The sequence below is a fragment of the Xyrauchen texanus genome, chromosome 21, assembly GCF_025860055.1.
Source record: "Xyrauchen texanus isolate HMW12.3.18 chromosome 21, RBS_HiC_50CHRs, whole genome shotgun sequence".
NCBI lineage: Eukaryota > Metazoa > Chordata > Actinopteri > Cypriniformes > Catostomidae > Xyrauchen > Xyrauchen texanus.
Window position 1 is genome coordinate 32,122,247 of NC_068296.1, and position 14,885 is coordinate 32,137,131.

At 37.6% G+C, this 14,885-nt stretch overlaps 1 protein-coding gene across 1 annotated transcript; it reads right to left on the minus strand.

Annotated features, from left to right (window-relative positions):
• Nucleotides 1-555: 555 nt before the first annotated feature.
• On the minus strand, nucleotides 556-13,273 carry LOC127661540 (EH domain-containing protein 2-like). Its single transcript, XM_052152294.1, has 7 exons — nucleotides 12,863-13,273; nucleotides 10,993-11,478; nucleotides 9,538-9,714; nucleotides 7,251-7,348; nucleotides 2,991-3,403; nucleotides 2,095-2,259; nucleotides 556-1,987 (listed from the first exon to the last, which is right to left on the minus strand). Exons 2-7 carry the CDS (start codon nucleotides 11,211-11,213, stop codon nucleotides 1,430-1,432), a joined length of 1,632 nt encoding a protein of 543 aa, XP_052008254.1. The 5' UTR covers nucleotides 11,214-11,478; nucleotides 12,863-13,273; the 3' UTR covers nucleotides 556-1,429.
• Between the last annotated feature and the right edge of the window lie 1,612 nt (nucleotides 13,274-14,885).

Below are 14,885 nucleotides of genomic sequence, written 5' to 3' on the forward strand. Positions count from 1 at the left end.
TCACTTTCATATAACTCTCTGGAAAAATTCAAGATACAAAAGGTTCTTTCAATAAAAAGCATAATATGTATTGAAACTTTTTCTTTTTCATCAAAGGAACAGTGAAAAGATGGGCTTAAACTTGAAAATGTTGTTCGGCTACCTTAGGAGGTCAATGTAAACGTTCAAATAAAAAAGTATATGTTTATGCATTTATAGTTTGCAACATTTGCGATCATGTTACACAAATGTGGAATATGTCTATACAGTTTAAAACTCGAATTTTTGTAATTTAATTATTTTCTAGAGATTAACAGTAGATAAAAAAGCAGAAGAAATATAATAATGGAGGGTTGCCAGTAACAGAATTAGAGGTTTATTCTAAAATGAGTCTTCATTAAGGCCAATGAATTTTGTGCCTTGAATCATTTAAAAAAGAAATGTTAAACCAGTTTGTTCCATATTTGTGGAAATTTCCAAAATTCTCCTTTTTTTGAATTTGATCGGCATTTTGTAAGCATATTCAGTGTTAACTCTGTGTATAATTTGTAAAAATATCTTTTCATACCAAAAAGCAGCAGTCAATGGGTCTTTATTAAGCTTAGTATATTTACTGTGATAACATTGGTTTACTGAAGCAGTCAGTGAAAATGTTTACAGTAGTCAGTAAGAAATTTCCACATTTTGTTTACATTAACATGTATAATTTTACATTTATATAAATTCTGTGACATTTGTTCATAGTGTGAATTGAGCTCATTCAATACAAAGAAGAGGAACCACAGCAACAAAAAAATAATAACATACAGTATATTCACTTTTCCATGTCAGAGGCAAAGGGAGAAGCATGCAAGAAAATGTATTTATAAAAAAAAAAACAAAAGAAGAGTTTTAGAGTTGAAGGCTTGCCTAAACTTCACATTCTGATATTTATTTAGCTACAAACTAAAAGCTACATGGAAAAGCCATGTAAGGTATGTAATGCTATGTCTACAGATTTCAACACTGAATGAGGCAAATTAATGACAATTATCTACAAAAGTCAGTTTGCAATTTCTCAGGTCAGGATCCACAACATGCTATAAAATTAGTAATGTGTGTAGCATTTCTGTAGTTCATTTCATATTGACGTGTAATGTTCCCGTCAAAAATATAAATGGCTGACACATGCTACATTCCTTCCAAATGACTGAGACCAATCTTTGGTTTATCTCAATGTTCTTTGGCTTCCAGCTGAGAATCTTTGAAATTTTGAGCGAAAATACAAATTGAGACTGATTACGTGTTACAAAATGGCAAAACTGCACCAAAAAAACAACAAAATAAAAAAAAACAGGAAAAAGGAGATGCACTGCAGCTGCTGTGGACCAAAATGGAGCATAGAGCATGCAGGAGGTGCGGACAATGGAATCTGTTGAAGACTTGTCGGCCTTGTGTATTCTCGCTTTGTCTAAGCATCAGAGCCTTTTTGTCGACGCTTGGATGGTGGCACTAGACGGGCAGGCAACTCAGGGGGCAACCCATGGCCCTCCAGTTTCACTTCAATCAGGTGGCTCGCCAGGGCAAACTCCTCATCATCCAGCATGCCATCACGGTCCACATCCGAGAGCTTCCAGATGCGGCCCAACACGGAGTTAGGCAGCCTTGTGCTCACCATCCAATCTTTGGCTTTGGTGCCACTCAGTTTGCCCTCGTTTGGTGACAGGTTGTAGAAGATCTCATCATACTTGGGCTTATCCTTTGTTACAATCCATTCCTCATCTTCCTCACCCACCTCACCATTTTCATCTGCATTCTCACCAAAGGGGTCGCCTTCCACAAAGGGTCCAGCACGAGTTCCCAAGAAGGCCCCGCCTTGGACCCCATGTTGGAAACCACCCTCTATTTCTTCCTGCCTGAGAAGTGGCATCAGTTTGGCAATATCGATGGACATTAGCTCATCCAGCATTGCTATCAGGTTAGGTTTCAGGGCTTTGAATTTGGTGAAGTCATGTGCCATTAGTTGCTCCTAAGTGATAAAAGAATGCCAATAAGTGGTCGACACCCTTTGTCAAGCAAGAAAAGTGAAACAGTGTTTTAACGTCAAAGCAAGGACCAGGTGGTTACAACACTAACCTGCATCTTAGCACAATCAGGAAAGTCTCCAGGGGAGATATGATGCTGTAGCTGGATCTTGGAGAATATGACTGGGAGCTGGTAGATCAGGTTCTTTTTTTTATTGTCCTTCCTGAAGACAGAAGGCATCTCCTGCTTCAAGTAACTGATGATATGGGCATGTACCTATGAGTAAAGCACACATTTCAGATGTTTTCCATGGGTCTGATGAACAACGGCCTAGCAAATTAACAAACAAATCGCTACAATACAAGATTGCCATACTTGTAGATTGTTAGCATTCAAGTTATCTTACCTTCCACCATAGTTCCAACACAACATCATCAATGATAACAAAAATATGTGGACACCCAAACGTATATGCTTAATGCACTTTTATTTTCTAAACCATGGGTATTAATCCCTTCCTTTGCTTCTATAACAGCTTCCACTATTCAGGGAAGGCTTTCCACTAATTGTTGAATCATTGCTGTGGCAATTTGCTCTAATTCATACACAAGAGTATCAGTGAGGTCATGCATTGATGACCTTGGCCAGTAGTGCCTGGCTCACACTTGGCATTACAATTCATCCCAAAGGTGAATTGGGGTTCAGGTCTAGGTTTTTATTTTTCATTTTAGACCACTCAAGATTTTCCACACCAGACTCAGTAAATCATTTCTTTTCGACCTCACTTGGTGCAAAGGGGCATTGCCATACTGAAACAGAAATGGTCCTTCCCCAAACTGCTGCAACAAAGTTGGAAGCATCAAATTCTCTAGAATGTCATTGTATGTCGTAACATGAAGAACACTCTTCAGTGAACTATGCAATAGCCAAACATGAAAATAGGAAGTGTGGGTCCACATACTGTCCTTTTGGCCATGTAGTGTATATGAACTCTTTTGATAACTTACCCTCACAAGACGAGCCCTCTTGACAAGGTCATTAAGTTTACGCAGGGCTGCGTTGCGCGGCAGATTCTGGATATCAGTGAACAGATCTTCCTCCTCCATCTCAAATAACTTGCGGTTATCGGTCACCATAAGTGGCTCAGACCAGAAGGACCCGATGTAAACTCTCAGAACTTCAGGAGTACCAAACACTTTCCCAAGAGACCACATCAAAGCTCCGTACACTCGCATGAGCTGCTGGGTATCAACCATATCAGCCTTGTTCAGCACAACACGGAGTTTGTCTTCGTTGCCCCTGAGGGCCCCGATGGCCTCTGAGAATTCATCTGAGATCTCCAGCTTGTGGGCATCAAAGAGAAGGATGATCCGGTCCACGCGCTCAGCAAACCAGCGGAGAACTGCTGGGAAGTCATATCCTACCATAAAGAAGCAGGAAGTAGAAGACCATCATGTTTTATTGAACAGATAGGTACAAGACTGTGTACTTAACTTCAACTCTGAGTCTATGAAGTACTCATCCCATGATGAATTGCAAATAGTATATTCAAATAATACTTTACTTCAATACACTGTAAAGCGTCTTACTGCAAAATCATTGATTATAAGTTTAAAAAACAAAGTCTCTTAAGTTTATTGCAAAATATTTAAATATATACAGTATAAGTTGTCTGAGAGAGCAGGGAGACTGACTTGACTGCATCATTCGCAATACTTTATGAGATTGGCTGGTCACTGCTGAGCTATTTTGGTGCATTTCCTGTTTCATTGATAAAGCAACTTCTCTGATTGGTGGAGCTCTCTTTAGGATTATGGGTAGTGTAGTTCTTCACCAGGAATTCAGCAATTAAACACAATTTTGAAAAAATGTATTAGAATTACACTTGTGGCTTATACAGAAGCATACACAATTGCTTAACAATCTGGGAGCTCATAGTAGGTACGTCTTGAAAGTTTTATACATTATTGCTATGAATGGGAGCTAATTAATGGGATTTTAATTGAAGGACCCTTCTGTTGCACTCTAATTAGACTATATCCATATACTAAGATCATATTAGTTGTGTAACAATTTTATAAGAGAATCTGGGCAAACAGTGTGTAAAAAAGTATACTAAAATAGTTTGGATTACAGTTGACCTTCTCTCTCCATTACCCCAGAACCTCCTACATCCTCCAATAATTGTCATGCCTTTACATTCCTTCCCTTTCCTCTCCCTGACACACCTTAATAGCTCACTCTCCCACTCTGTGCATCACATTTGTTTCAACTGCTCTAAGGCAGGAAAATATGTGAGGAAGAGCAGACATTGACCAGAGAGGTCAAACACTGATAAACTAAGATTACTCAACAATGTCCTTTGCGGGAGAACCTAAATATTTTACATACAGCTATTCAATCTGAAACAGGTCTCAGACCTTTAATTTACAACAGCACCAATTAGGATCCAATATCTATTATTTCTCGGGGTCCTTCTGGCGCTAATTACATTTTTGAAAAGAATGTCAGTGGATTCAGACTGGTAGTTCAGATTAGTCTGATTTAGAATTACAACTTTTGATGGACACATTGTAACAACTATTTTCATGCACAAAATCTATAATTTCAGGAAGACTAATAATCATTAGAGAGAATTAGAGAAGTTTCCAAACCGGTCTGATAGAGTCACATTACTTTTTTTAAAACAAATATTTTTATATGACTTGTTGTACATACTGGTGAAATAAACAACTATGCACTACAACAACAATGACTTTCATTCACTTTCACAACAATACATATCCTGAAGTGCACATGAACTGATACAAGATAAAGGAAAAAATACATATGTTTTAACAGTAGAATTAATGCAAGAGCTTTTATAAAATTATAAGCTTCATATTTCTGCCTTTAAACTAGTGTTGGGTTCGGGTTCCCCTTAGTCATGTCAGAGTTTTTAAACAATCGAGTCTGAGTCCAAAAGGTGCCAAGTCTGACTCAAGTCTGACTCAAGGGCCATAACAGGTTGAGTCCAAGTCGAGTCTGAATGAATCTGTTCAAGAATCTGAATTAAAATTGTAACCTTAAATTCAACATCAATATTTTAAGCTTATTTTAACCTTCACAACTAAGAAAAACAATTTGTCAATATAAAAAAACAAATGATGTGTATCCTGATACATAGTAAATTCGATTTTGTCTCGATATAGTCAACATTTTCAGTTAGAAATGTCTTTGCGTAGTAAGTGTTTGTCTGATAAAACGTGTTCTTTTAATAATTTGCAGAGTTGGGGAACGTACTTTTTAAAGTGTACTTTTAATATTGATATTTCTGGATGAGAGCGACACAACACACCTGGCGAGAGAGCTAAAAAAGTACTTTGAAAGAGGGCGCACTGCTGCTCTCAGCCAGAATAATCACACATAAGGACATATACGGGTGAAAACTGATGCGAAGTATCAAATACACAGAATGTATGATAGTACTAACAGTAGAGAGCACATCAATATGAAGACAAAGCCAAATCCAGGACATTTAGAAGCAATTTTGAAATCCCGGCTGGATGCTTTTTCATGTCTGAAAATGAGGTCATGTGGAGAAAAGAGTACGTATGGTCACCCTATGATACAATATTTTTTTGTTTGTTTGTTTTTCATTACATCACAAATGCCATAGACTCTTTTTTAGACTCTTTTTGAAAAAAAAAACCCAAGTCAGAAACTCAAGCCCGAGTAAAAATGCATCCAAGTCTGTGACAAGTCCAAGTGCATTCGTATACCCCAACTCTAATTTAAACACTCTAAAAATTGGCCCCATTCACTTCCATTGTAAGTGCCCTACTGTAACCTCACTGAAAAGGAAAGACGAGTCAAAAGAGATTGATCTCATAGTGAAATCAGACTTTTCTGTAGCTAAAACCGGTCTGTGCTTACCGGAATTTCAAACACAGCCCCAGTGGAAAAAGCAGTAAGTGTTATTGGGTGTATGGGCACATGTAAGTTCCATTTTCAGGGTGAAATCTGCAGAAATTTTGCCGCTTGTAATTTTCAAATGCAAATTAGCTTTTGATTTGCCACAAATGTTTGCCAGAAGTTTGCAACTCTTCGCCGGTAGTGGTGAACCTCCAACAAATCTTTGGCAAGAATGGACAATTTGCTGCAAGTTTGTGGCAAATTTGCCATGAACTCTCAATTTTTGTAAGGGCAGTGAAGTAAAAATTTAATGTTAGAGAGAAAAATTCAAACTCCGAATTGTGCTCGTCACTACAAATGAGATTATTTCCTTCTTTCAATGCTGGATTAAAACCTGGGTCTTCCACACTGCTGACACAATGTGCTTCCGGTCACGCCTAAAGTAAAGGTAAACAAACTTGAAGTGATACAAAAATGTCTGATGAGAGATGGCACTTGTCAGTGAAATTGCATAATGTGGCCAATCCTGTGGTTTTGGAACTCTTGGAAACAGATCATTGATCAAAGTAAAGAGTTTTATTGTGTTTAAGTTTTAGGTAAAGAATAAACCTTCTGTACACTTCCACCTACAACTTGTGTATGTGAGAGCTGTGAGTTATCTCAATGTTTGTTCTAGCAGAAAATTATAACATTCAGCCTGGTCTCGATGACAATCAATATTAAGTAAATATTAATATACAGTCTCTTCTTTCTGCAGCATTTTCTTTTTCCTTCTTTTTATTTCTCAATCTCTCCTATAGTCTTTATCTAAATCGATTACAAGAATTGTTGGAGTGATGGAGCCAGGTGATCGGGTGAAATAATCAGTCACCCTCTGGCCCCAGGTCTAAAATGAGAAAAATCCTGTCGGATTTACAATAACCTTTGACCTGTATTTGCAGACCAACTGAGTCTTCGTGGATCCAGCTAATTAATGATATGTTTCTAAATAACAACATCTGCATAAATGAACAGTTCACCATATTTGGATAGTTTCCATAAATATCTTTATGATTAACCCAGAAGCCGGTAAAGATGACATCACCTCATTAGAAAATGCCTATAATTAAGGTTGTTTTGAATTAGTTCGAGGTTAGAGCCTCAACTGATTTTCTGTTTCTGTCTTTGCCTTTGGGAATTTGGAGAACTTTTTCTTCAGTAAACTCTTTCTCTCGATTGAAACTTCAACTTTGAATCCTGGTCTTCATTGTTCAAACTGGTCTCTTTACTGGGTATAACTATATTCCCCTACAACTTACACCACCTTATTGTAAAGAGATACTGTGAGAAGAATGGATGCTCCCCCACCCAATCCCTTCTTTAGAGGGTCTCACCTCGGCTAACTCTCTGTTTGGCCCCGGACAGGATGCCTGGAGTGTCAATGATGCTGATGCTTTCCAGGACCTGATTGGGCAGTTGTGCACACTGGAATCTGATGGAAAACAGATTAAAGAGATTTTGTATTGCATTCAGTGAAAAAACTAAATTCTCATTATTGTGGTTTGAAACATTATGTTACCATCTTAACAATTTGAATGAAAAGTTTAATTGAAAAATGTGCACGAATTTCTTTAGTATTTGGTATGTCCCCTTTTTGCTTTAATGGCAGCATGCATTTGTGCTGGCATGACACAACCAAATGACCCATGTTATCCAGCCTGATTTGAAAATGTTCCAAAGAGAATCTTGTGTGCTTCAGTGGGAGCAAGGAAATCTGACCTTTCGCACAGAGCTAACATGGCCAATGTCACAGATTTGCTTATTTGATTAGTGACCTACAAATAGTGCAGAATTTCAAACATTTCTTATTTATTTTACATCACATAACTTTTTATTTTTAGGTTTAAATTTGAATTGAAATCCCAAATTGTCAATGTGGTCTCAGTCTTTTGGACCCCACTGTAGGCTGTAATAATTCAGCATTGCACATTTTGTTTGTGAACTGGCAGCTGTTTTGTGCTAATTCGTATTAACATCAAGCAGTTGCCATGTGATACTGTATCTTAAAAGTGCACAACGTCATTATTGAACATTCAAGAGCTCTTTTGTTGAAACAAATGCCCCCCTGAGAAAAGCTGAAAGATTTTTTCAGTGCTTCTATTACAACTGCTTTTCTGTACGTGATCTAACAAGGAGACTTCTAGCATCACTCCTCCCTAACTGGTCCATTGTGTGGAAGTGCTGCTTGAAACACACAGTGCTTCCTGAGGGAAAATTACCAGTGCTGCCAAAATCAAACAATACCTGCCACTAATGATCTGTGCCACAGAAAAACACAGCCACTTCCTGCTGTAAATGATTTTAACGTGTGGACTGTTTCCCTGGACAGGAAGTCGGAGAAAAGACATTCTCAATACATGTTTGCAAAAATACACCATGAGAGACCAGAGGAAAACTGATATGAGGGAGTCTCTTCGGAAAGTGTGGCACTCAAAACTGCACCTCCTCTGGTGTTGATAGACATCTTCGACCTAATTATGTTGTAATTCTCTTTGCCAGGCTAACAAGAGGACTCGACTTGAGCAATGACATGGACTTGAACTTTAGCTTTGTTTGCTCTCACTATTGCCATGGCTCTACCCTCTCTCTACCACTTTCTTCACCAAATGAATCGTGCTTGCTAAGGCAATCACTATTTTTATTGGTTTATACTTGGGATCCCTAATTAGGGTTAGGGAGCTGAACAAACCCCTAAACCTAAAACCCTGAGTGTAACTTCTGAATGTAACTCTTCCAGAACGATTTGCGATATATAAAAGATACTTCAAATCATACATCTTGTTGAGGTGTTCAGGTGCTTTTATTTTTCTAAGCGATTGCCTGGCAGACCACACACTGGGTGAACAAATAACATAGACTTCTACAACCCAAGACATATTTGGGTGTTTCTCCAACTTAGGGCACTTTCATGTCCTAGGGGTTAATTAATATTAAAACGAACGTCCTTTACATGACGCCCCTATGCATTGCATACCTTGCATATATAGTTTTTGCGCCTCTGATCTCCTATGGTGTGTGTGCATAACTGTTGATTTTTCAACAAAATGTTTCTTTCAAGAAATCCACAGTGCTAAAAGTGACAAAGTTGAAGAAACACACATCTTTGGACCAAAATATCATTGAGATTTGGGGTCCAGCCAAACTACTCAGAACACCTTAGCAACCACAAACAACACCCTAGAGTCATAGAAACCACATTATCTTAAGAAAATTTTAAAAAATCTAGTTTGGTTTTGTGAGAACAAACTCTAAACAACAAGTTGGGACTTCTTGCCTCCTCTTTAACATGTGATGAACTCTAACCCCTTCAAAGCATCTCACGTCATGGCTCCCCTGTAGGCGCATAAGCGCTCATTACCCTCTCTGTGATATCTCTCCCTTCCACAGTTTTTCCACAAATAAGGAAAGTTCCTCCTCCCTTAGAAAGTTGGCACAGACACTAGAAATTCCATACAGTAAGAACTAACACACTGTTTCTCTGTTATCTTCCCTGCTTGCCCAGTGTAACAAGTAGATCAGTCGACACATTCACTCACATAAACCACACTGCTCTGAATCAACCTCACTGAATCTTGTGTCGTAAATAGCGGCCCAGTGTAACATCAGCATTTATCTATTCACCTGTTGAGGAAGGTGTTTCCGAAGGGATTAAGCTTGCGAAAGGGTTTATTGGGATCCACTATAAGGGCATTTCCAGGAATGAGCCCCTCCACATCTCCGTGCATGATAGCAGTGAAGCAGTCGGTGGTAGGCTCTGGCCCTATGCGACTCCCAGGCACCTCCTGTTCCAGCAAATACCTGTGTTGACAGAACAAAGCCATGGTTACCATTACTTACCATTAATAACTTGGTATATTTACTGTATATGTGATTTGATCTCAAAACACTGTGGAACATTTCAGTTTATTGTGCCCATTACATCAAATCTTTTATTTTTGTGGCTTTTATTCTGTTAGCTTTGAGGCTATGCATGTGCACTTCTTAAATTTGATGCAATACAATTTTAGCATATAAACACATTTAACATTTACAGTCTTTCTCTGAACAAACTGACCAAAAATATTGGTGATTCATCTTGACCTCACGAGTATATACAGATTTATGTCCAGTAAAATGTTCTCTAGAATTAGAGCATTCCCTTCCCTAATTTGTAAATACCACCTTCCTCCGAATAACTATTGCAATTAGCAAAGTTCCGGAATTAAAAATCACATTAATGTTCCCCATAGGCGAATTGATTTGTGACGATAACTTATAAACCTCTTAAGACTACCATGAGTTTCGAGGTTGTTACTCAATGGTATTTGCTTTTGTTGAAGCCATCAGTCCACAATACTTCATCTACATTTTTTTAAAATCGTGTTTAATTGTGAAATTCCTGGTTAAGAACTACAATACCCAAGATCCACTAAAGATCTAAACAAGCAACAATGCATTCAAGCCAGTCTCCCTGCACTCTCAAACTACTTATATATCTGTATATTTCTAAATATTTTACAATAATCTCTAAGTATATTGATACCAACAACTTTGAAATCAATAGTTTTATTTTTTTCTGTTTACATCATTTGCTATGCTTCATGGGATTGTAGTTCATTACCTTATTGAAGTGGTTAAGTACACAGTCTCATATATTTTTGTCTTTGTCTTTTATGAAGGATTTTATGAAATCCCTACCAAAGAAATAAATGAAAAAATATTTACGGAACCAAGATGGCTTAAAAAGTGTGCGGGTAATAAATAGTCATTTCATGGGGTCTTTAAGTAAATACAATTCTTTCCATTCAATTAATGACCTAAAAATCAATCCTTCAATTGAATAGTGGGCTCAGTCCAACATTAAATAAGAGGAAAAAATGCAGAGACGTCTCACACACAGTACAACCACAATTCATCTGGTGTTATTACTTTTAGAATAACACACACTCACTGTAACACCATCTCCCAAGTTCCTAAACCATGAGTGGACTAGTACAACTTCTAGGCATGTTTAATCTTCTGTCAAACACATCTCTGCTTTAAAACCCTGAAAAAGACCTGGAGTCATGAGATTCTATGATTTATGCAGAGTCTTACTTGATGAAGGTGGTCTTTCCAGTAGAGTACTGGCCAACCACTAGCACCATGGGTTTGTTGTCGAAGTCAGCGTCCTCCAGACTCGGTGAGTGGAAATCATGGAAGTCATAGTACTGCTCCAGTGGCAGAAGCTTCTTTCTGTAGAGTGACTTGAGGCCCTCAGTGACTGTCCTGATCACCTCAGGGGCCTTCTTGACATTCTTCCGTCCCCAGCGTGACATCTTGTGACTACTCAAAGTTTCCTTTGCAGTTAATTTATGGTTTTGTTTTGGACAATTTATGTGTCCTCTGGGATGGCTGTGAAGACTAGCTTTTTTTTTTTTTACTGTATTTATATAAAGGACCAAATGTTCTGGCTTCAAGGTTTGGAGTGTTTATCTATGGAGTGATTTTTGCAAATTATAGGGTATGATTATTAGTATATAACTTTAAATCTCTGGCCTTTTCCTTGTTTAATAAGTGACCTTGTATGATTTTTAAATTTACCTGGAAAAAAACGGGAAAAGAAATTGTAAAGCAAATACTAGAAGCAACATCTTCAAATGTTTTAGCTTGCTTAGCTGAATAAAACCAGTTTTTTGGTCAGAAAGCCTTGTTCGCATTAAAAATTGGTTAGCCTTTTCTTTACCTGCAAATAAATTACCTTAAGAGACTCTTTTCAGCCCACAGGGTAAATACAGTGTATTGTCCATACTTGTCTGGAAAATTGGTGCTCATTTTGGAAACACTTACGCACACCCAACTCTGGGTCCACAAACACTCACTCATAACTTATGTTCGTATACTGAAAAGAGTGGGGCATGTTTTCCATCAGCAGCTCTTAGTGGAAAGTTTAGTGAATAAAGGATTAAAATCTGCATATCGCTGAATACATCATCAATGTGTTAAAGACAAGAAGCATTTTGATGGTCTTTGTTGAATGCTGACAGGATTTCACAGTAATTCGAAACACCCCCTACTGATGCAACACACTTATCCAGAGGATTGACCGAATCAAAGTGAAGATCATGCTTTATACCCCCATTTTTGTTCCAATATATCTCCTTCTCTGTTCCACAGTAGAAAATCTTTGGAACAAGAAAGTAAATAAATGACTGAATTTTCATTTTTGCCTGAACTAATATAGTATCATTAATATTGGTGAAACAGGAAAGTTTAGATTGTTCCAGAGAGGCATGTTTTACATAGCAAGGTTGTGCCAACCTCGTAACAAATTAAAAGTCATCTCAAAATAAAAGAGCGACTTGTGCACAGCTGCCTTGGCAAAAGGATCATGGTTGGGAATTTACTTTACGTAAGAGGACTTACATGTTGCGTAGGAGATGGAAAATGCCTTGTGGCATCCTTCACCACAATTGCAACACAGAGAAACTTTTTGGAAGAAGCGAGCCTTGAATGCCAGTTAATTTCCTAAACTATTTCAGATCTAATGCAACACTGCAGTATGTGTTGGCAGTAGGAGGGAATGGCAGAGGCAATTTGCTCAATGTATACATTTGTTAGTGAGACAAATTAGGCTCTTAAAGAATTGTAAGAGTTCTGATTACCCTAGACTAATCATTTTGCATATTTTCATTTGTTACAATTTTATTCAATTTTATAAAATTTTATTGTATACAATTTTTGTCTTTTCTCCATATAAATACAAACAAAAACTACATTTCCTTTTTAGAATTATTTAAGATGATTCTCATAGATTTAGCAAATTGCTTATGTTAAATGACGCATGTAATGTAAGTGTTCTGCGATCATTGCCATTTAGGGGAATAGAAGATCTGCTACATTTTCATATTATCAAAAAGTGTAATACACAACATGCACACATAGCAGAAGTATTTTCCATGACAAAACATATTGATTTTCCACTTACCTCGAGGATTGTAGCAGAAAATCTGGATGAAGTTCTTGCACAGTTGAAGAACCCTAAACACTGAACTCTTAAATGATCGCTTTAACAGTTGAGTCTCTCCCGACCACTCTCTCCAGCCCTTAGAAGTGAGAATGTACCTTAGAAGGAAGGTATCCAAGTTGCACCAGTTCAAGTGCTTCAAGTAACTGTTATCTTCCAGCTCTTTTATGTACGTCAGATGAGGTCTTGATCTGATCTAACTGTGCTGCTTTTCCCTCCAGCTCTGAGGCATGCAATAAAAGTACTACCTAACTCTGCTTCCCTGCCTATGTTTCTCTCAACACCTCTTCTTCACTGCCTGACGCAGAAGCAGGGGAAAGCCCTGGAAGGCTGGTGGGTTTTAGGTGAGTGATGACAATGGGTTTCAACTAGGGTGGGGACAGGGGGCGAGAACGCCAGTGCATCAACACATCAAGGTGGAGTCAAGCGTTTGATAGGGAGTGCCATTTATTTACATAACGAACTGCCTGCAAACATGAGGGTGTGGCATTGCTCATCTTTCAGCAAGATTTGCACCATGGGACGACATGTTGTATTTCATGCTTTCTTTAGCTTTTGTTGATGTAAGAGATCTGTTTACAGCTCAGATGTTCACGTGACCTCAGATGAAAGCATTACAGACCACTTCTCAGAGGAATGGAAAAGAGTTTACATTCTACTCTCGTGTGCTTCTCTGACTTGGACCCTCAAGGCTCTATTAACTGGTGCCACCCACTGGCCATTAAGTGCATTACATACAATCAAGTAAAATAACTAAGGTCTCTGTGTTTACAGGCTTTGTTCACACAGCACCAAATTATGATTTGTTTTTTCACATCTGATCTTTAGGACAGAGTGTCTGCCCTGTCATTGTTTTTTTGTTTGCTACAGCACATTTACATGCAGGTTCATAAACAGATTCTGCTTCAGCTGACAATGTGTAAGGTCATGTAAATGCCTTAAATGCTTTTCCTTTATAGGGGCAAGATCATAAATGGTCTAAACTAGAAGTGGGTGATATGAACAAAATCTTATATCATAATACGAGTAATTTTATATAATGATAGCGATATATATATCACAATATAGTAAATGTTTTCAGGAAAATCAATAAAAATGGGTTTATAAATAAAATAACCATATTGTAATGACTATTTTTGGAACTCCAGTCAGTGAATTAAATACTTAATAAATAAAAACTACTTCCTCTTTATTTGTAACAAGACAATGTCAAAGTAAATAAAAGTTAGCCTTACTAAAATGCTAAATATAACAGTATGCCACATTTCAGTTTAACATTTTGTTTATCAATATTATTATTATTATTAATAATTTTATTTGTATTACTATTATTATTATTATAAACTTTGCTCAAGAAACTCAAGATATTCTCAAAGCAATGCGACAAAGAAAATAAAACATAAGTAAAAAAAATCTAATAAATATCACTTCTTGATAAATAAATAAATGATTGAATTAATGCAGTGTTTACCTTTTGGCTTTCATAATATTCTTTTCATTTTGAGGAGGTAAAACAGATTGCATGTATTACGAGTGATTATCGTAGTGAGAACCACAGATGTCGCACCTGTTTTAATAACACACTACTCTTCATTTTCTTGACCTGTTTGGGAGTCATCCCATTCTTTAGATATTTCGTTCCCCATTTGGGGATTTCTTGGTCCAAAATGATTGAGTAGCGTGAGTGATCCTGCTCTGAGCTCTGTCTCTGGAGCACAACTATCGGAAAGCCTGCTCGATTCACGAGCTCCAGAGACAGCGCACGCCACAGTCACATGAAACATTCGTGTGTCAGATGAGAAGAACTTTTAGCACTTTTAAAGTGCCAAACGCCCAATGACGGTCATTAAATTTGTCCCATGTTTCTTCAATTCTCTCAACTGATAGATAAGCCCACACTGCACACACATGTATATTTACATAGCGATATGCATGATACAGCACAATCTCTATCAGTTGACACTTTATATCGTGGCCACGATAT

What these genes read in the sequence shown, in the direction of transcription:
- LOC127661540 (XM_052152294.1), bottom strand. Translation starts at nt 11,213, where the DNA reads ATGTCACGCTGGGGACGGAAGAATGTCAAGAAGGCCCCTGAGGTGATC. An exon ending in AGAGGGCTCGTCTTGTGAGG is followed by an intron (nt 2,260 to 2,990) that starts GTAAGTTATCAA and finishes CTTTACTCATAG; the next exon opens with GTACATGCCCATATCATCAG. An exon ending in CTGATTGTGCTAAGATGCAG is followed by an intron (nt 1,988 to 2,094) that starts GTTAGTGTTGTA and finishes TTTATCACTTAG; the next exon opens with GAGCAACTAATGGCACATGA.